This window comes from Brachyistius frenatus, unplaced genomic scaffold (genome assembly GCF_029030835.1).
Source record: "Brachyistius frenatus isolate BFR_SWC_R1_liver_20210118 unplaced genomic scaffold, ASM2903083v1 Contig_115, whole genome shotgun sequence".
In the NCBI taxonomy this organism is placed as follows: Eukaryota; Metazoa; Chordata; class Actinopteri; family Embiotocidae; genus Brachyistius; species Brachyistius frenatus.
In genome coordinates this window covers 175,009-194,874 of record NW_027210714.1, presented here as the reverse complement: position 1 = coordinate 194,874, position 19,866 = coordinate 175,009, and the positions used below count along the sequence as shown (strand labels likewise).

Sequence of the window (19,866 nt, the reverse complement as noted above, 5' to 3'; positions counted from 1 at the left end):
CTAAACATTTTTAACTGATGCTGCTGTATTTCCTGTGTTTTATATATCAATGTAAGGGGAATTATAAGGGGGGGAAAAAAATATGCAAGATATTTTCTAAAAGTTCTCTCTGTTCCAGCAGTGGATTTAGAAGTAAAGTCACTTGTTGCACTGTTAACACGCTATCAATTATATTATTTATTGACATCTATATGTGGACATGATTGAAGTGATTAAAAACAAAGTGTTACACACTGTCCTTTTAAATGTTCCAACAGAAATACACATGCTGTAACGGTAAAAGAATGTTTTTGTTTTCACAGTATCAAACCAAATGACTCCAGAGCAACTGTTCTCCAAAAAAAAAAAAAATCTGTGACTCAACAGTCGACCGTGAAGGCCAATTACTGTCCTCACAATAACGTGCTCAGTGTTTCTGACCATGTGTGTGGTCCAAACCTTCTGAATGAGGCCCTTGATCTCTCAGATCATCTTAGGCAAACATCGCTAGAAGCAAGAGATGGATTGAATGTTTAGTGATGATCTGAGGCACTGGTTCTTAACTTGTGGGTCACTACCCATTTTTAGGTTGCGGATAAATCCCTGAAAAAAAAAAAGAAGTCAAATTTATGTTTTTAAAGTCTACATTATTGTGTTTAAAGATTAATCACAATAAAGTAGGTCCTATTAACTCAAGCTACTGAAAGGCTGTTAACTCATCAATGACGATATTACAACATAGTGTAATATAAAACTGTTATATTTATAAAAGGGCCAGTTCTGCATTTTGAGTTCTTGCACTTTAAATTCAAATTTTTGAGTTCAGGACTTTAACTTTTAGGGCCTGTTTTTACACTTGGATATTAATACTTTCACTTAAAAGATGTGTATATTTATTCTACAAATGTCTGTGTCCATGTACATAATAGAGGAACACTGACCACTTTATCATTGAGTCAGAACCTAGAATTTTACACCAGAATTATTCCATTTGTAAATGGTGAATTAATTTAGGATTACTAGTTTTTTTTTTTTTTTTTTTATCAGGGAAACATTATAATTACTGAAACTTGAACTGAGCCTAATTGCCCGTTTTTTTCTAAACAGCTCACACACAGTCGACCGTTACAGGACGAACAGCTGCACCTCTTTCAGATGCTGTGGAGGTTTTAGCAATGTGCATGCTTTGGCAAAAACTTGGCTTCAGAGCCTCTCAGAAGGGATCTCCAAACCGACGTAGATGTGCCAGTTCAATTAACTTGGCTGTAAACAATATAGGCGAGGATTAGGGGGATAGATGAGACACAGTGAAATTTAGATGTTCTATGAAAGCCATATGCTCTTTTTATGACCTGACTGTAGTTGATGTCCCACTGACTAACACCAGAGGGTGGTTTCTACAAGAAGCAGCCGTTTTTTAAAGTCATGCACTTCTGCATTTTGACAAATGGTGTCAGTGTTTTTCTTGTAATCAAGGGTGACTCTCTGAGCCAAACTAAACTTTTAAATAGTTGACTGTACATTAAAAACGTGTGCTCATTGGCAGAATGACAAAACTAACACAACACCTATAGAATACATGTATTCTCTACAGTTCATTTAGCTTTAGAGCTTTTTGTGCTACAGTAGCAAGAGTTAAATGTTCCAAATTATGAAAGAAAACAAACTTTTAAATCTGATATAAGGGGAAGTTCTGCGAGTGATTGAGAGGATTAACTGTTCATTAAAGTTGAGAAGGGATGGCTCCTGTAACAGGAGTCCTCTCGCCATCTGTCTCCAGCCAGTGTGAAACACAGATGGCATACAGCATTCTGCATGGGGTGTCAGTACTGGGAGCTGGAAGATCACTTCCTTTTTTTACTGTTACCCATATGCTAGCTGCACTGACACCAACAAAGTAAAAGAGAAATGATTAAAAACAACAAAATGAAGACTTATGAATTAACACTGCTTGAAATTCTTTTCACTCCGGGTTACTTTTGTAGTCTTTTCTTGCACCATGATTAGTGGATACTGCCCCCTATGGTTGTAAAAGTCACAACACACACTGCCGAACTTATTGAACTTGCAGGACTCTCAGCCCTGTGCAAGAAGTTGTTTCGATCACCTGCTTCTTAAAAAGTTGTCAGTAGTTTTCTGAGATTGCAAAAACGAAAATGCAATGTTTCTACTGCTGTTGAGGGTTTCGGTAAAAACAACTTGTCGCCCCCACACTGCAGTCTACACAGAGGAGGAGACAAATCCTGGGTGCTTTTTAGCACAAAAGACAGACAGTCTAAAACCGAGGAGGACAGTCTGATGGTCTGGGGGAGATTAGAGGCACACAACAGATGTCACTCCTTGATTAACAATACTGTCTGCCAGGGGTGAGCCTCAGCCCCCCACCCTCCTGACACCCAGTGTGTTAACTTCAGCCCCCATAAAAAATAAATCCACTTACTGTATGTGATGTTATGGGACAGGAATCTTAAAGTTTATTGAGCTTTTCATATTGCAGAACCCAGCGGGACATCACCTTTAAATACAGTTGCTTTCCTGTTTAAATAAACAGAGACAAGTTCAGTTATTGTTATTACTGGTGATACATTTTTTTTTTGTAATCATTTAGCATCAATCAAGCAAGCTATCATACATAAAGAACTACATCTCAAATTGTCTCATGATAAACACAATGTTGAAACTGACAAGGAAGCTGCTTTGAAAGTGAGTCCCAACCTTAGAGGGGACAATATAGGAGTTACAAGATGATTAAAAAGATCAAAAATATGACCAGGGTCAAAGTGTTCCTCTTTTTCTTGTGAAACAATGTATTTTAATTTGCCAGATCTGCAAAAAGTATTTGAATGAAGGAAAATAAAATAAAAAAAAAAATAAAAAAGAGAAGATTTTAAACACAAATCTTTCTTTTTTGAGTTTAAGTGGTCAGAGGATAAAGTCCAAATCACAGAGCTAAATGCAGCTACAATTATTGCTCAGTATGTGAGTGTAGATCAACAACTAAAACCTACACGGTAATATAATAGCATTTCACATGGTGATGTCGATCATAATAAACCCAGAATTCAGCTCCTGGAAGAACATCTGTTTGTCATAATTGTATTTATTTAGGTCTAGCCTATGTTATACTGGAACTCATTTCGTGAGCTGTGTATATAACATGTTTCTCCATTTTACTTTTTTTTTTTTTTTTGTAGGTCTGTAAGCAACACAGTTGATAGTTTATCACGTTACACCACTGTCTATTGCGAAAGTGCCTTGTCTATATGCACAGCTCAAAACTGTGATTACTTTTCATTACTGCAGGGTCGATCAGTCCACTAGTTGTGGGCGCGGGGATGATTTTTTCACACGAAAGACGTGTTAGAGATTCAGATTGTCCTTTCCACCGCCACGAGCTTCATCTAAGCTGGGGACGGTGCTGAAATAAAAACAAAGTAGGTAAATAATCCAAGTCAAACCGAACGATTTCAATGGTTTAATAACTTATCGGACACCCCTCTCCCCTGTCAAAAGTGGTACCGCCCGTATATGTTGTCACAGCCTCATTAGCGTGCAATCTTGTAGGACAGTAGTGAACCGGGGTTGATGTTGTAGTTTGCAGGAGCTGCCTGGAGCAGGACGTTGAAGTGAAACGCTCGCCTTGCTTCCTGCCTGACGCCTTGTCCTGACCTTTTTCGCTCAAAAACTAAACTCCTCAACATGGTCCGCCGAAACTGAACCGGCTGCCCCCGGTGTCGTCGGGAGATCCGAGGCGCTCACCGTGATGCTTGTGAGTGGTAGTTTTAAGTCAAATACTTGGGAGTTTCTGCGACAGCTAACTTGGAGGGGGGGGGGGGGGGAGTTGGGGAAGTCTGCAGCTAAGTTCATAACGTGAAGTGCGATGCTCCCTTTGCGTTTGTACAGTGTGTGAATCGCTGCAAGGTGATTACGGAGACAAACTCGATTAGAAGTGATCAGAAGCAAAGTAGTGCTGTCGTTAAGAAACTATACATGGCTCCAATTAGTTAGCTTAGCAACTTTTTCTTATGAGAACAGCCTTCGCCGTGCCCCTTTTTGTTTTGTCTGGTACATAAACTATTATTAAACTTACTTGTATGTGTCCCTTTTTTTTTTTTTTTTTTTTTTTAACTGCCATTCAGTTATTTAAGGGACACGGTGTAATGAAATGTTGAGGATTGATAAATAAAAAAAAAGTCTCACTAAGTTTCTCCATGGAGCCTAATAGGTGTGCTGGGTTTATTTGACATTTGACAATTAGTGCAAATGTAATCAGATTCACTGACAAAAGTGTCCCATTAAATTTGCAAAGAGATACCGGCTCTCTTCTGTTTGAATTCGCTGCTGGCTTTGAAATGCACTCATTCTGTTGTCAAACTACAATATAGGTAGGTGGTTGGCAGTAAATGTCAATGTCTGCTTTATAACACATTTTCACACCCACTGATTTATTGGCCATGTCACCTTTTGTCTTTCATAGACCCTCTTTTTTGTTGTTGTTGTTGTTGTTGTTGTTGTTGTTACAGTTTGCACAGTGGAATGCTGTTGTCTTTATCTTGATCTAGCCAACCGTCCCCTCAGGTATGAACTCAGGGCTGGCTGCCACTCAGCCCGACAAGATTCTGCAATTTAAGCGCTCGTTGGGACCATACACACAAAAACTTGTCAGACCTGAACATCTCGGAGTGTCCCGTGGCCACAGTCAGGAGTACTAAAGCGGCTCGAAGCTTCATGTAGTTAAATTAAGAGACTCGCCGTTGAAGTGCAGATATATTGTTTTACTTTTTGTGCATGCACATTCCATATTTCATGATTAGCAGCTTGCGGCCTTTCTGTCAAGTCCAAAATCCTGTTTGCTCTGTAGCCTGCGTGTAACGTTCTGTGAGCTCCCGTCACACCAATTTCTTTGCCAAACTCATTTCCCTTTCATGAGGGATTTTGGAAAAGGGGGTTTAAGGGGACTGTTTGTGCTGGTTACTTGGACAAGCTCAGTTTTCAGGGCCTTTTTCTTCTGAAACTGAGAGGCATCCACCTGGAGGGCTGGTAAGTTCATCTAAAAAAAAAAAAAAAAAAACAGCAACAACAACAAAAAAAACAACCAAAAACCTGTTGAACAGTTATAGCTGAAGATCATTAGAGGCTGTCTGTCAGAGCGAGCAGATGGGTCTTCTTTTCTTGTCCGTATCACTGAAAATATTTCGACAAAATGTTAAGGTGCTGTTACGACATTGTTCAATTACCTGTTAATGGCTTTGTCATGTTTTATGCGTGTGTAATAAGAGGAAATGCAGCGTGGAGGGTGGATAAATTCCTGCATGTGAAACTCCGCAATCCTCTCCATTTTGAATTTTTAGATTTGAAATGGGTCTCAGTCCGCTAGACTTATTCTGATTTTGGTCCATTAACATGCAGTGTTATTCTGCTGTGGATGTTGTGTCTTCAGCCCTCTGTAATTAAGAGACTTTGTTAGAGTTAGCATTCAAGTGGACAACATTTCTCTCCAACTTGGACAGGTTTGCTGAAAGCCTTGATTACAGAGCTCAACAAAGCTCTTGTTCTGGACAAATGTATACAGTGCAAGTGATTATGTATGAGATAATTAAACAGCAGGCCTGCTTTAAAACGTAGGCCTCCTTGGCTGCCATGCATAGCCATGCTGAGCCTTTGTGTTTATGGTAAGTGGGCAGCTGCATGCTTGTGAGACCTTGGCTGTACCCCAGGCCCTCAACTGAGCCTGATAACTACCATTGAAGCCTCCCAGCTATGCTCATTTCTGACTATTCACTCGCTGCTTTAAATGTAGAGTGTGCCTCCTGTTTGACATAGCCCTAATTTCTGTGAACATGCGGACAGCTGTGGGCTAGCCTGCACCCTACAATGAGTTTCATAAATTTCTTTTCAGCCAGTCGGCCGTGACAGTACTCGGTGGCACCTGCCCTTTGTGCAGCCTAATTAATGACAAAGCCAAGAAAGAAAGTTTGAGGTTTGAAAAAGCTGGAATTTCCACAGTGAAAAATGCTGCACGGTGCTGCAGAAAAAGCAGAATTGGATTGTCATTCAAATATCTGCTCGGTGCCAGGTGTTATGAAAAACTCTATCCACCACTGTGACATGAGAAACGGCTCAAACGGGAGTCCAAATATGGATCTTGAATGCAACTTAAAAGAAGTAGGCCACCAGCGGCAGCAGCTCAGGGGAAAGTAGCTTTTTAGGCACATGCATATTTTCTGCCCCAGGGAATCTTTCTGCAGACGGGGACAGACAAACCTTTACCCGGCATTCCTTTCGCACAAGTGGTGCGGCGATGAAGAGCTGCGCAAATCCCTCGGTTAGGTTCCAAGTTGGACCATCTCAAGTGCTCGGCAGATGCTCGTATTATTGAAAGGGCAACAATCCTGGGATTGTTAAGAACAGGACGCGTATCCGACTGCCATTCTTGTAGGAATGTCCAAGGAGGATGTCTGGAAAATCAGCTAAACATCTGAGCTATTTGATGTTGGCATCAGTTTAACCAGATGACAGATGTGATAAAAAAAAAGGAAAAAAAAAAGAAGTTTGATAGGTTTAAAAATAGATGTAAAATAGTCTTATAGTTAACATATATTATCCAGCAGCCTATAAAAAGTAGAACAATCTCATCAAACAGTGTTGCTTTCCACCAGCTGTCCAAGTGCTATGAAATGGATTAGTATTAGCTCTAATTGTCAGTCAGACACAAAGCTGCCAAATCCTTATGTAATGGCGGCCTAACCCGCGGGATTACAGTCAGACCAATGTATGGAAAAGCTGCTGAAATTGCTTGAAAGAGCTTTTGGGGGGGGGGGGGTGGGTGACCGTAGTTTAGATGCTTTTTGTAATGGCTAAAACTCAGTGTCTGTACTCTCTCAACTTTTCCGCAATTTGCGAGTCTTAGAAGTGTCACTTACAATAACCCACTCCTGCGCCTGATCTTGTATAGAAAATATTGCAGCGTCTGTGCAGGCTTTTGAAAGTCGAGCTGACTTTGAAGCAGGCCCCCGCTTCAATTTGACCTGACCAACTCTGTGGTTTCCTCTCTTGTCCCATCTCATTTATGCTCTGCAATAGCGCCTCGTGTCTCGACACCCCGAAGTAGCGACAGTGGAAAGGCTCTTGGTGACCACAAAGGAAACGTGGAGTCCCATCAGCTCGTCCAAGGCGGTGTTATTGTTGTGTTTCGGGACGGCTGCTGTCACTGCAGGCCTCGGTGCAGTCAGTCAGCGGCTTGTTTGCATGCGATGGAAAGCCACGTTCGGAGGGGGGAGGGAGGGGGAGGGGGGGGGCGGGTGTCCTGCAACGTTCTTCCCCTTCTCAGAGATTAGGCTTCTCAGTTGTCATGGTGGTTGGTGCGCCAGCCCTGATAAAGCGCTATCAGGCTGCAGAGGCACAGAGACTCCCACTGATTCCAGATAAAGGCCGCATCGACATGGAGGTGATTCGGGGTTTCGACATCAGAAGGGGAGTGGCACCCGTTGAGCAGAAATTCTAGACACCTCATTTGGCTGTGCAATGCAGTGCGAGTGGAGTGGGTTGGGTGTATCCTACTAAGCAATGGAAAGCATGCTTTTATTTGGCCCTTAACGTTTGTTTCACAGGTTTGTCTGTACAAGAAAAAGTGCACTGCACTTTACCAGCAACATGTTTTTCATTCACAAACTGCCACAGGTTTGAATGGTTTCTTGAAATGCTGTAGGCCTGGGTTAGGCTTTTATAATGCTGTGTTTAACTTACTGGATGTCATGGAGCCGAGGAGTGTTTATAATTATGTTATAAACCCATTTAAAGCACTCGCTTCAGATTTATGGGATAAAAACGTAATGCAGTTGCAATTTTCTGTAACTAAAAGTAATGGGTTTTGTTTATAATTTCAAGGATGCCAGACTTCAGTTTTTCCATCTTCCTATCGAAGGAAAACTATATTTAGTGTCCTCTTTGTGCGAGTAAACTTCATGTCGAAGAGCCTCGCTCGTCTTTGCCAGTGAAATTCTCATGAAGCGGTTTTGTTTTTCCTTTCTGTGTCAATGCCGTCTGCACCCATCACCGAGTCACTGAGGGCAAAACGGCGGTTTCCTCCACCTCGGCACATCCATAGCTATCTCTGCTGTGACACGCAGATCTCCGTGGTTGACGGTCGCGCACGGTGTAATCTGGTCTGACCTCGTCCGGCTTTGATCTGCTCTCCCGTGTTCGCACCGGCCGCGAGTCTACGCTGCCAGACGTCCTTGATCTCCTCTGCTACAAACACCCTCGTATTCAAGCTGTTTTCTTGATGTGATAAGTGCTGGTAATGGAAATCATATGCTGGATGTAAACACCACCTCCAGTGTGTCAGCTCCTGCAGAGTCTTGTGATGCTGCAACCCCCCCCCCCCCCTACACACACACACACTCACTCACTCTCCACCCCACCACACGCAACCTCTGATGTCGTCCCTTTTGTTTCCCACGGTGTCTCATCTTCTGCACAGAGCGCTCTTTTGTTCTACGTAGGCCGTTTCTGTCCGTTTTCTTTTCCCTGCCTGCAGTTGTTCTGCCATTTAAACTCGACACCCTCCGACCCTGCCGGCGTCGTACGACCCTTCTCGTGCCCACTTTGTGACGTCGCCTCAAGCGGTGCTAGTAAAAAAAAAAAAAAAAATCCTCCACGATGATTACATAGATTTACATCTGCGGCTAATCAGCAGTTTTACTGTAATCGTGGTGCAGCATTAATGCGACGAGGGTTGTTTTGATAACCGCAAGGTCAGCTATTCCCAGCCAGCCCCTGAGGATTCAATTACACAACTTTGACTTTGCTCTACTCCTCTCCGTGTGTGTGAAACACTTTTTGAGGAAACTCGCTCTCTCTCCTCCACATGAACGGGCAAAAAAAATAAATATAGCAAGGTATAGAGTTCCACTTTTGGTGACACGCCGCGGAGGCCATGTGGAAGTGAAAATACGCGAGTTATTTCAGCTCGCAGGCTAACGCGCGACAGCAGAGGCGACGCCTTGCCAATCAAAGTAAATGTTGCCAAACCGCTGACCTCTCTTCAATTATCACAAGCTCTAGTCCCGTCAAAAATGTGTCAGCCCATTGAGTTTGAAGAACATAATAAACATGGACTAACAGCAGAGACGTAGCTGATGTTTGAGGATCGGTTTGACAGGTTTGAGAGTGTTGTGATGCTCTCTAGCCGAGCTAGTTTTGTTACCCAATATAAAAATTAAAAAAAAAAAAAAACCCTTCCAGCTCAGCTGTACTTTGGATTAACGTGGTATTAAAGTACACACAAAGTGGCATATCATTGTGGAATAACAGCGCAAAGGTCTACTGACTCAATAGTAAAACTTGTCTTCACCGACCACGTGTCCTGTTCATTCACGGGATGCTATGCTAACACGATGCACGCTGTGCTCATACACCCAAGTAAGACGCTACCTCATACAAAGCCTCAGCAACGAGGCGAGAGCGTTGGTCGGATGTTATTAAGCCCACGGCACCTCAGGAAGGCTCGGTGTGCCAATATCTGTTGATTGGTGGTGGGCGGTGTGTGTGATCGATTTTTCAGAGGTTCATTCCTTTCGGGGGAGCGTTGGGTTTGCTTTTACGTTGATGGTGTGTTTCGGAGCCTCCACCCAGGGGATCTGTTCTCCTCAATCCAGCTGGATTGTTCTCTGCTTATATGGTCGACAGAATGTCAGAAATGCACTGAATTGTAATCCCGTGCTCATCTTCGTGTGTCCGCTCAGGATCGGGCCGAGGAGTGAAAGCGCATTCCTGGAGGAGTCGACGGCTGCTGCCTTAAGCTTGTGAGAAACCAGCCAGCTCGCAACGTGCCCGTCAAGATGGCGTCCGGCTTCACTTGCCATTCCTGGAGCGGCTTGGAACAAGGATGCGTGTTGCCATGGTGATCATTTACAAGAAAACACTGGAAAAGAAGGGCGCCGATGATGTAACATCCAAACGCACAGACTTGGGCCCGGTGAGGTTATTTCCTGCACGTGCGAGCGGATTTGTTCTGTGTGAAATGTTTCATTTTGTGTTTACATGTCGCCTTGCCAAGAGGCTTTAACTGTGCCTGTCAAGGTGCTCTGAATTAGGAAATTGTTGCGCGCCACTCTTAACTCCTCAGCAGTTTTATGGCTCCACATTTTATTTTCCTAATTTGTGAACTTGAATCGAGAGCAAAAACGTACCTCTCGGCCCCCTCGTAATCAAATTTGTTGAAAGATGAACAAGTGTTGCCTCACTGAATAACAGGACGTGATGTCAGGAGAACCGTTCGGATGTTTAAGATTAGGAATAATGAGCTATAATTACTGATAATTGCATCATAATAGCTGCCGACTGTCACCGGGGGTGTTTGTCATTTGGTTGTAAATCCTCCGTGTTCCATTTACTTCACTCAAAACGACAATACGAGTATTTTAGTTTCACGGGGCCGAGCAACTCTGACTCATTTTCTATTTAGCATCCAGGCAATAGAAACTGCCAGCACAGACTGAGAAAATTCCCCCCACTAATGTGGACTGAGTTTGCCCTCAGTCTCGTGAAATTAAGTCATCATGCCCAGCGGCTGAGAGTCAATCGGGGGCATTTATGGTGGAACTCTCTCTGCACTTAAGTCCAACTATGCATGCACAAAATCGGACTCTCCAATAGCTCTCCCTCCCTCCCCCCCCTTCATTTTTTTTTTTTTTTTTTAATCTATTGACTTGTTATTAATAGAAAAAAAAAAAAATTCTGGGGCTTCCTGGTTTCTGGCGATCTAACAGTGAATCTTTTTCTGCATTTTCACAGTTCCAGGCACCGACCATGAGCCAGGGGACCGCACTTTTCTCTTGTGGACTCAGGGGTAAGAGTTTGCCATCTGACACAATACCGGACCAGTACCGAACTTTGATACTTTTATGGCACAGACTAAATCGCTTCGATACTACTTACTATTCAAAAAATGCCTTAAAAAATAGTCCTCAGCGGCTTATTAAGGCCCGGAAATGTCAGGTGTTGTTTATGCGAACATTTCATAGGTTTTACAAGCAGAATGGCTGCGCTTTAGTTTGTGCTGAGTTCAAGTGATGGCCACACGGCATTGTGTGAAACCCGTCCGACAGCTGTTTTTGCCAACTTAAATGAATGCTAGTAGCGTCATGCTTATTCATGATTATCTCACGGCACTCCTGCATGCGTCAAAAACAGTGGACATGCTGTCCCCAGGCTGAAAATGTGATTATGACTACAAAGGGACGTACACGTAATGTTTACCTTGCAGTAAGGATAAATGGCCTTTACAATCTGTAAGAAATGATTGTATTCTGTCCTTGCAGTAACTTTGCATTGCGTGTCTAAGACTGGCAGCTCTTGGCAGAGAGCGCAGCAGCACCAGCAGGCCTTTTGTTCTTTGTCCTGCCCATGTGTTGTAGGTGGTATTTTGGGGATTGTTTTTTTTTTTTTTTTTGTATCTCCAGTGAAGAAGAATAGATCTCTTGCATACCCGGCGTGGGCAGTGGCCTCGACGTTTAGTGTCTGACTCAGAGCTTGACCGACCACTTCAGTTGGCTGACCTATTCAGCAATTCAATTGAGTTTCTGTTGTGACAGTAGCAGGTGCTTTCTGGGCGTAGTAGCTATGGCACTGCTGCAGAGTGGATCCACAGCTCTCGTAGATGTTAACGAAAAACGAAGATAAGCTTCAGTCACCGCGTTCACGATGGTTATTGACGTTTGCCCCAGCCTGCTGAGTCAGTCGGACTTTGAGCTTCCTTCCCTTTTCCCAATCAGCTGTCCTCCCAGACTGAAGCAGTGCCTGGAGGACAGGATTTATTTTTAGTGCCAATTACACAAAGCAGTGAGCGGTGTCAACACAAAGTACACATGCTGGGGACCGGCATGCTGACACAGACCGGAGCACTGTCATGGATGTTGTCCATGTTGGGGTTGTTAAACTCTCACGATCACAGAATTTTGGACTAAAAGCTTTTTCTCGTTCCCAGCCGGTTCTCAGAGGGTCGCACGTCTGAAACCGATTCTCGATATATATATATATATATATATATATATATATATATATATATTTTTTTTTTTTTTTTTTTTGCACGCCCTGTACCCTGACACAGTCCGATGAAGTTTTATTGTTTTTTGAAGTCTAAATCTAGTGTCTGATGTTGGTAGCCAAATTGGAATCAAAAGGAGCAATATTTTGTAGAAAAAGACGACATATTATTTTCTATATTTCGGGTTGGCATCTTCGCTGAGCGTCGTCTTTTTAAAACGTTACTTCGTTAAAGTGAATCTGGTCTGTTCGTTGCAGAGACCGGCCGGTGGGGTGAGGTGGGTCACAGCTGTGCCATACAGCAGAGGCCAGTTGGGACCAGCTTGGAGAGCCTGTGGGACGTCCTGCCCGAGGTGCACAGGAGCTCTGCCCACTGGGACTGGGATGTTGGCTCTACTTCAAGCACAATCACCAGCTTGTTGCAGGACCTCAGCCTGACTGAGGCTGCGTCCTCGCACTCCACCGCCCCCCCCAGCAAGCGACAGTGCCGGTCCCTGTCTTGCTCAGACGAGCTCGGTGGCTGCCGCTCCACCTGGCGCCCCCAGGGCTCTCGCGTGTGGACGGCCGTGGAGAAGAGGAGGTGCCACAGCGGCGGCAGCGTCCAGCGTAGCAGCGTCGGAAACGCGCAGCTCGGCTTCCCGGCCATGCAGCGCAGCTCCAGCTTCAGCCTGCCCGCCCGCTCCAACACCCTGGAGCCGCCCTGCTACAACCAGCGCGTCCAGCGGTCTTCTGCCTTCGCCGGCCTGACGCCCTCCTCTTCGACGCCCCTGTCCTCCGAGCCTTCGGCGCAGCCCCTCTACCTCTCTCATGAACAGATTTGCCTCGCCGAGCCTCGCGGACCCTCACCACCCAGCTCCCCAGACTCCACCCCAGAGCTGGAGCGCCGCGGTGGACAGGGCGGCCTCGCTCGCAGTCGCTCGCAGCCATGTGTCCTCAATGACAAGAAGATCGGTGTGAAGCGTAGGAGACCAGCTGACACACACAAACAGAGGCCGTCGTTGGATCTGGCAAAGATGACCCAGGTTTGTAAACCAAACCACGCAGTAACACAGCATAGGCGTATTAGATACGGCTAAACTGCCCGTTTGCGCGTGTCCCACACTCAAGATACAGTCTGATAATACAGTATATTTAAGTCTGCACCTGTGCCAGCCATGTCATTTATCAGAAGAGTTTTTCCAGTGGTGTGTTATGTGGCGTTCACTCGCATAAAAACTCACCACAGCCCTCTTCAGTGCTCCAATCACTGTCCAGAGCTCGAGACAGCAGCCCCAGGAAATGGACGTGCCAGCTGGAGGCCCTGCTAGGTCCATCAGCCTCAGTAACATTATCTAGTTGTACTGTTGTTGGGGCAGTTTTCTCTTTACACGCTGGATAAACAAACACTTCCAGTGAAGGTCACGCCATTGTGTCTGTTCTCCCTCAGCACACTTCAAAATGTTTCTGCAGGCATTGTCGTTAAAGGCAATCGTTCATTCATGCAGGCCTGCTCAGGGTCACATTCCAGTACGTGGGTGTGTATTTGCAATGTCAGAGAAAGAAGAAAAGGGTTTTAAATGCATTATTGGATGAAGATCATTTGATCAAAGCAGAAATTAAAGAGGTCAGTGAGTTTATACTGAGAAATGGTCTTACGAAACGATTGGCTTGTGCTGATCACATTCCTGAACTCGATCACGGTTCAGCAATGTTTGATCTGCACATACTGGCGGGCGTTTTTTGTCTCTCTGCCCCACGAGCACACGTAGTAAAGCTTCACACGTACACGGGCCGGATCATAAACACCGAGCTGGACTTGGCCCCCCTCCTGAGAAAGTCACCCAGAGTGCAGCAGCGTCTTAACAACGGCGCTGCTGTGATACGACGAGCAAGACGCCACACGCGCTCCGAACGGTGACGAGGTCAGCGTGGAGAAAGCAGCTCTGGGCGAGGCAACCGACAATATTTTCACAGAGAAATGGCACGGTGCTGCGATTGTTAGCGTTGGATCCTTCCTGCTGGTCATGCATTGTGTTCTCCGTATTAAAAAAACAAAAAAACAACTCCCCGTGACACTGATCTTCAGCACAGGTAGTGAAACCGCAAGAAATGTTCATCACAATCAGATTTTCATTATTCATCAAAAGAAAAAAAAAAAAAAAGTTTTTGTGACTCTGGTTTTCGGGAAACGCCGGAGAAAATGGCTCCCAAATGACTGTCGGTCACAGCTTTAGTTTTCGATGTGATGACGGTCTGGAAGCCGTGTTTGCATCGAGGCTCGGCTCAGCCACTCTGAAGGGCGATCAGCGACCAGTGGGGTGGCTCAGGGCAAAGACGTCAAAGTCGAGCGTTCGCTTCAAAATGTAGTTCAAATAATGGTGGCGGTCGTAGAGCTAGATGAAGCGATATGAAATGTGTAGCAACGCTGGCAAATATCAAGCCAGCGCAAAATCGGTGTTTAAAATCAAACTTTTATATTTCGTATTTAGGCCATATCAAAAAAAAAAAAAAAAAAAAAAAGAAAGGAGTTTCCCGTAGAGCAGCTTTGAAGATCAGTTACAGGCTTCTCTGGCCGTCACCATAGCCTAACTCCTGGCTAACTCAAAAATGGGCGTCGTGAGCTGAGGCGCTCTGAATGAAGCCTCGTCGCTGAAACCTGCAGGCAGCTAGCCAACTGTAACGGCACCCACCTGTCACTCAAACAAGCCCCACTCCTAATTAGCAAAGTTGTATAAAAAAATGTACCCGCGTACTGAAAACTGAAATTAGCAATAGAGACCCAAATGTTTTTTTTCTGTACCAGGCTGTAAACACGTTTATCACTTCTGCAAAAAGTTTGTAACATGGGAGTCTATGAGGATTGACTCACTTTCGGGAATGAGCCTCAAGTGGCCACCGGCGGAACTGCAGTTTTTTAATTTTTTTTTTGGGCATTTCCGAGTTGGCGAAAGTTTTCACAGCCGGAGGTTGCTGCTCGGGCGCGCAAAATATTTGACGTATTTTACAAGTGGCCGACGCTGATCGGTTAAAAGCTGCTCCGGCAGCATTTAAACTAGGGGCCAGCGTCCTTTTCGAGACGCGACGACCGGAACCAATCCAGACCCGTCTGTTGACGCTGGCGCAGCGGTCCGGACGCGGGAAACCTCGGTGGGAAAGACGTTCACTTGTGACGACGGGGGTAAGCCTGCTCGGTCCCTCGGCCCGAGGGCTTCATCGCGCTTCACACGTGTCGCACCGTCAGGATTTCAAAGTCACCTCACCATTCAAAGATCGGTCGCAGTGCTGAGTGCGTCTCCTCCGCACGCCACGGCGGTGTAATTTACTCCGGTTGAAACCGCTACCCTCGGCGTGGCTCGCTGTGCCTCCCGTGAATGTCAGGAAGTAGAGCAGCTGTGGCAGAGGTTATGGATCGTTGCGCGGGGGGGGGGGGGGGGTGTCGGGTAAAGAGATATTGATTTCTGTAAATTCAGCTCGGTGGGTGGATCGCTGCCGCAACCGGGCCTCATGAGCTATTGATCAGCTTTTATTTGGGGGGGGGGGGGGGGGGAGTCAAGGTCAGTATGAATGAGGAGACTTTCTGCTCTCCACTCCGTTTCGTTCTGCGGGCGAAGGGGTTGGGGAGGTGTGTGTGTGTGTGTGTGTGTGTGTGTGTGTGTGTGTGGGGAGGGTGGGTGGGTGGGGGGGGGAGGGGGGGGGCAGACGGCACTTCTTCGCGACCTTAATTGTCGGGTGACGCGCCAAGTTGCCCGAGGACACTCTCGGGAGAAGATTTCCTCTGCAGAACTGCTCCTCTGGTAGAAGTTTAGTGAGCGTCGATGGAACTTTTTGTTTGTTTTGTTTTTGTTTTTGTTTTTTGTTTTTGTTTTTGTTGCTACGGCCCAGACTGCTCGCGACCTTTTATCAGTTTGGTCCCATGGTCCGGGCCAGAAGTCTCACCGCAGAGACCGAAGCGCTAATGCCGAAGGCAGCAGTGTGACACGCCGGCCCGGTGCTGACAAATGTAGCCGCCCGACCCGCGGCCAAGAACAACAGCGGGCCCACCCCCCCCCCCCCCCCCCCCCCGTTTGATCTGCTGCTCCCCCGATGGGAGAGACCTTTCTCGCTGCCGTTTGGCAAGACATGAATCATAACTTTACATTTTCACCTTTCCTCTCCTCCGACCTTGCGCGTAGCTCCAGCCGCCTCGCTACTCTGCCGTCGTAGCGTTCGCTGGATAAATAGATCCTGAACATGCGAATGCTACCGTGGTGAAAATGGAGCCGAGCGGACCGACGTGAAATCAGTTTTAATGTAGTTTATCGAATAAAATCCAGAACGTTTATATGGTCTAACTTTCTAAAGAGAAGATTTTTGAAGCCTTTCTGGATCTCATAGCTATTCAAAAAAAAAAGTTGATGTTCTAGCTTTTCCCGCCTGGCGAAGCGACAGATTTTTGGACGACCGGCATCCTTCACGTTTTTGATCAATTTACGAAGTAAAAAAGAAGAAACATTTGTTGATTTCGGCTTCTCTGAAAGGAACATCCGCAGCCTCCCCGTGTCTCGTCATTCCTGAGCCGAACCGCGCTTGCGAGCTCTGGACTCGAGGTGAGAGATTGTTTTCGCGCGAAGTACAGATTCATCTTTCATCTGTTGATTAATTAAAGCCGTAGTTGCTGCGCTTGGCCGCGAGCTGCATCCCCAACAGTCCCGCGCTTGTTTCAGTGTTACGTAAGCACACAAATGACAAGGGGTTTTCACAGAGGCCCTATTCTCCCGCGTCCTTCTGGCCCGACGCCGTCGCAGTCGGGCGTGACGCAGCTGTCCTGCCCTTCTCCGCATGAGCTGCACCGATTGGATAAGCCTCCGTTGCAAAGCCTCTCATTCCGGCGCGCGCAGCTGTCGCACAACTCGCCTGCGAGCGGCAGCGCGTCGGCACGTGCAGCCGCCCGGAGGACATTTCTGGCTTTCCCCAGATGTGCGCGTTGCGCGCGCGCGCGCGCGTAGTGCCAGCGGAGGGACAGCGGAGTCAAAAGGCCGACACGAGCGACGTACGCCTTCGGGGTATCTGGCCACTTGCTGCCCGGGTTCCCGTCGGACCTCAGATCAGATCACAGCCTCACTCTTCCTCACGAGTTGCTCCAGCGTTGTTCAGCGGGCTAAAAAATAAAAAATGTTTTTTTTTTTACAGCCTTCGAATCTCATTACGTTTTGATTTTTTTTTTATAGCGGTCGCTGCCCCGGTGTCGCAGTGCCGACCTCGCTCCCTCACCCACATGCTACACGAGTACAGTAGAGGGATTGTTTTTTTTTTTTGTGGTTTTATTTTTTTAATTTTTTATAAAATGGCTGGATGCCCCGAGTCATGTTTGTGTCCTAGTTAGGACATGGCTTGTAGTCCGACTCGAGGGAAATGTTTTTGATTTCTTAACCAAATATGCTGTCTCCGCGGAGACGACCGACTCCTACCAGACCAAAAGATTTGACAAGACTTGTTGAAGTGCGTGTCTGTTTCCTTGAAAACACGAGTTTTATGGTTCTGAAAAAAAATAAATAAATCCGTCTCTCCACAGAAACTTCGGAATTTCCACAGCCTCAGCTGCCCAGGAATCACAGGCGAAGACGGCCGTGAGTCGAGCCGGGCCCTCCTCGGCCCCGGGGGCACCGACCAGTGCGACGCCGACGACTCACCGGCCAGCGAACGCAGCTCGACGGACGCTCCGCCTCGCCCCGACGAGGGCGAGAAAGCCACCGGCGACGTGTGCGCCGCCGCGGAGGAGGCGGATTGGAGCTCCGCGGGCCGCGGCGACGGGACCCCAGGAACGACCAATGGGAAGGACAGTGAGCCTCTGTGGGCGGGGCTGTGCAGGAAGGACGCGCATCAGCTCGGAGGCGAGCTCGACATCGAGCAAATCGAGAGGAACTGAGCTGGACTGCTTTCCTCCTGGGGGGGGGGGAGCTGATTTAGGGGACTGAACGTTTATCACCAAGTGGTACAATAAACAGTACTGATAGTCTTAAGGACAAAGCAAGTGGAAAGGTAATGCAGCGAGCGTTCCAGCACTTGTCTTTTTTTTTTTTTTTTTTCCCTTTCCCCTCAAGGAGAGATTGAAGCTTTGGAGCCTTGTGTGCTAAACGCCCATTCTGGGAGGAGTGGGTGGAGGAGTGGGTGGGGTGGTGGGGGGTGGGTGGGGTTGAGATGCTACTCCCCCACTGTGCGGTGTCTCAACTGTGTCTCAGGAGAACAAGGAAGTCAGGGAGGACGGATTCGGGCGGGGATAGAAGTGATGAATATATATAAAAAAAAAAAAAAAATAATAATTAATATCAACGTTGGCTCGGAGACCGGGGTCTTTAGCGTTTCTCTGTAACCCTGATTACCCTAATTGTACTAAGTTTGGAGAGAATTCACAGCAGGTTTGTATAAATTCTCCGCACTAGAAGGAGTGTCCCTTTTCCTCTTGACGTTCTTCGACAGTACATGGGTACATGATGGAGACTACTTCAAGAGCTACTGTTAGCGGAGGCCCCCCCCCCCCCCCCCGCCCCGTTTCACTCTTAACTGAGCAACAAGCTGCACGCACACACCACCTATAAAAGTATAAAGAGCTTAACATTTCTCACAGTAACGTCAGGCTTTCCTCTGAGATCTATGCTCCTGTATGTTTGGAAGAAGACTTTGTGATGCTAATAGCGTTAATATTCGTTCTTTTTACGATTTGTAACTACAAAGCGATGTAAAACATGAGCGTATTTCTATATGAATAAACACAGTTTTAAATGTGTCATTTTGTAATCACGTTATTGAAGTGGTTTTTTTTTTTTTTTTACTTTAAGGCATAATCGGACATAACGGAGCGAATTTAAAATGCCGCTCAATCGCTTTTTAAGGGCATGAAATCGCAACTGCCGCAGCCGGTCTAGATTCTTGTGAACGCCGTGTGGTTTCACGCCCCGTCTGGACACTTTTTAGATTACAGAGAAGGGATTTTTTTTTTTTTTTTTTTTTTTTTTTTTTTTTTAGTGAACGCCTGTATTAGCCGGCGTACGAAAGTACTCAAAGTTATGTCGCTTGAACACAACGTCGGCACCCGAGTTAGAAACGCTTTTGTGCCCGCCGGTCCGGGAGCAGCTGCGATCCCTACGAGGGCCTGAAACTTGAGCAGAGAGCGAACATCAAATTCTGCGTCAGACTCGGGGAAAACCCGCAGCGGTAAAACGACGAGCCGAGTCGGCTGTTCCGAGCGCTTCAAGCGGGGGCGGGACGTCGCCGTCGAAGCCAGAGAAAGGTGCAGCGGGTCGAGACCGCAACCGGGCGGGTTTTCTTTTGACACCGGTCGGGTGGTGCGCCGCGAATTCGTCGTCCCCCCCCCCACCTTCCCCCCGGCGTCGAGACTGTCGGCGCTCGAGTTCGACCGCGCCGAGGCACTTTTGTTCTCCCAACACGACAACGCGCCCGCTCGCGCACGGCGAACCAACAGACTAAATTGCCACTCCGTACCGCCGGTGCTCGCTGGATTCGGCTGCCGGTGACTTCTTTCGTTTCCCCAAAAATGTGATGTGCACTAGCTGCTCGGGTTTCGGGAAATTGAAAATGGACACGTACCAGTGGTCCGAAACACGCGTGTAGCGCAGGTGCTGGTGTTGATCGAGAATCATTAACTTGGAAAACGTTTGTGCGAGCGACAAATACCTTTTTGATCGTTCCTGATATTATACAATAAACACACACACAAAAATAAAAAATGTTACTTTGAGGTTTAGGTTTGAAGTTTCTAGTTTACTGGAAAAAAAAAAAAAAAGCGTACGTTTCATGCTGTTTTACCCATCGGAGGCAGATATGAACAGTTTTACTCAAAACTCTATAGCCTCATGGCCCATT

At 46.5% G+C, this 19,866-nt stretch overlaps 2 protein-coding genes across 2 annotated transcripts in view; one reads left to right on the top strand and one right to left on the bottom strand.

Annotated features, from left to right (window-relative positions):
• Window positions 1-2,375: 2,375 nt before the first annotated feature.
• Window positions 2,376-19,866, bottom strand: part of lhpp (phospholysine phosphohistidine inorganic pyrophosphate phosphatase) — a 43,647-nt gene continuing 26,156 nt past the window's right edge. Inside the window, exon 7 of the mRNA XM_069713125.1 lies at window positions 2,376-2,514. Within this exon, the coding sequence (XP_069569226.1) occupies window positions 2,466-2,514 (49 nt within the window). The 3' untranslated portion in view covers window positions 2,376-2,465. The remainder of the gene's footprint in view (window positions 2,515-19,866) is intronic.
• fam53b (family with sequence similarity 53 member B) lies at window positions 3,544-18,769 on the top strand. The gene is made up of 5 exons (XM_069713019.1): window positions 3,544-3,748; window positions 9,726-9,958; window positions 10,777-10,831; window positions 12,286-13,049; window positions 17,558-18,769. Exons 2-5 carry the CDS (start codon window positions 9,869-9,871, stop codon window positions 17,909-17,911), a joined length of 1,263 nt encoding a protein of 420 aa, XP_069569120.1. The 5' UTR covers window positions 3,544-3,748; window positions 9,726-9,868; the 3' UTR covers window positions 17,912-18,769.

Coding starts and splice junctions, on each gene's coding strand:
- fam53b (XM_069713019.1), top strand. CDS start 9,869: ATGCGTGTTGCCATGGTGATCATTTACAAGAAAACACTGGAAAAGAAG. Junction 10,832..12,285: donor TTTCTCTTGTGGACTCAGGG/GTAAGAGTTTGC, acceptor TGTTCGTTGCAG/AGACCGGCCGGTGGGGTGAG. Junction 13,050..17,557: donor ATCTGGCAAAGATGACCCAG/GTTTGTAAACCA, acceptor GTCTCTCCACAG/AAACTTCGGAATTTCCACAG.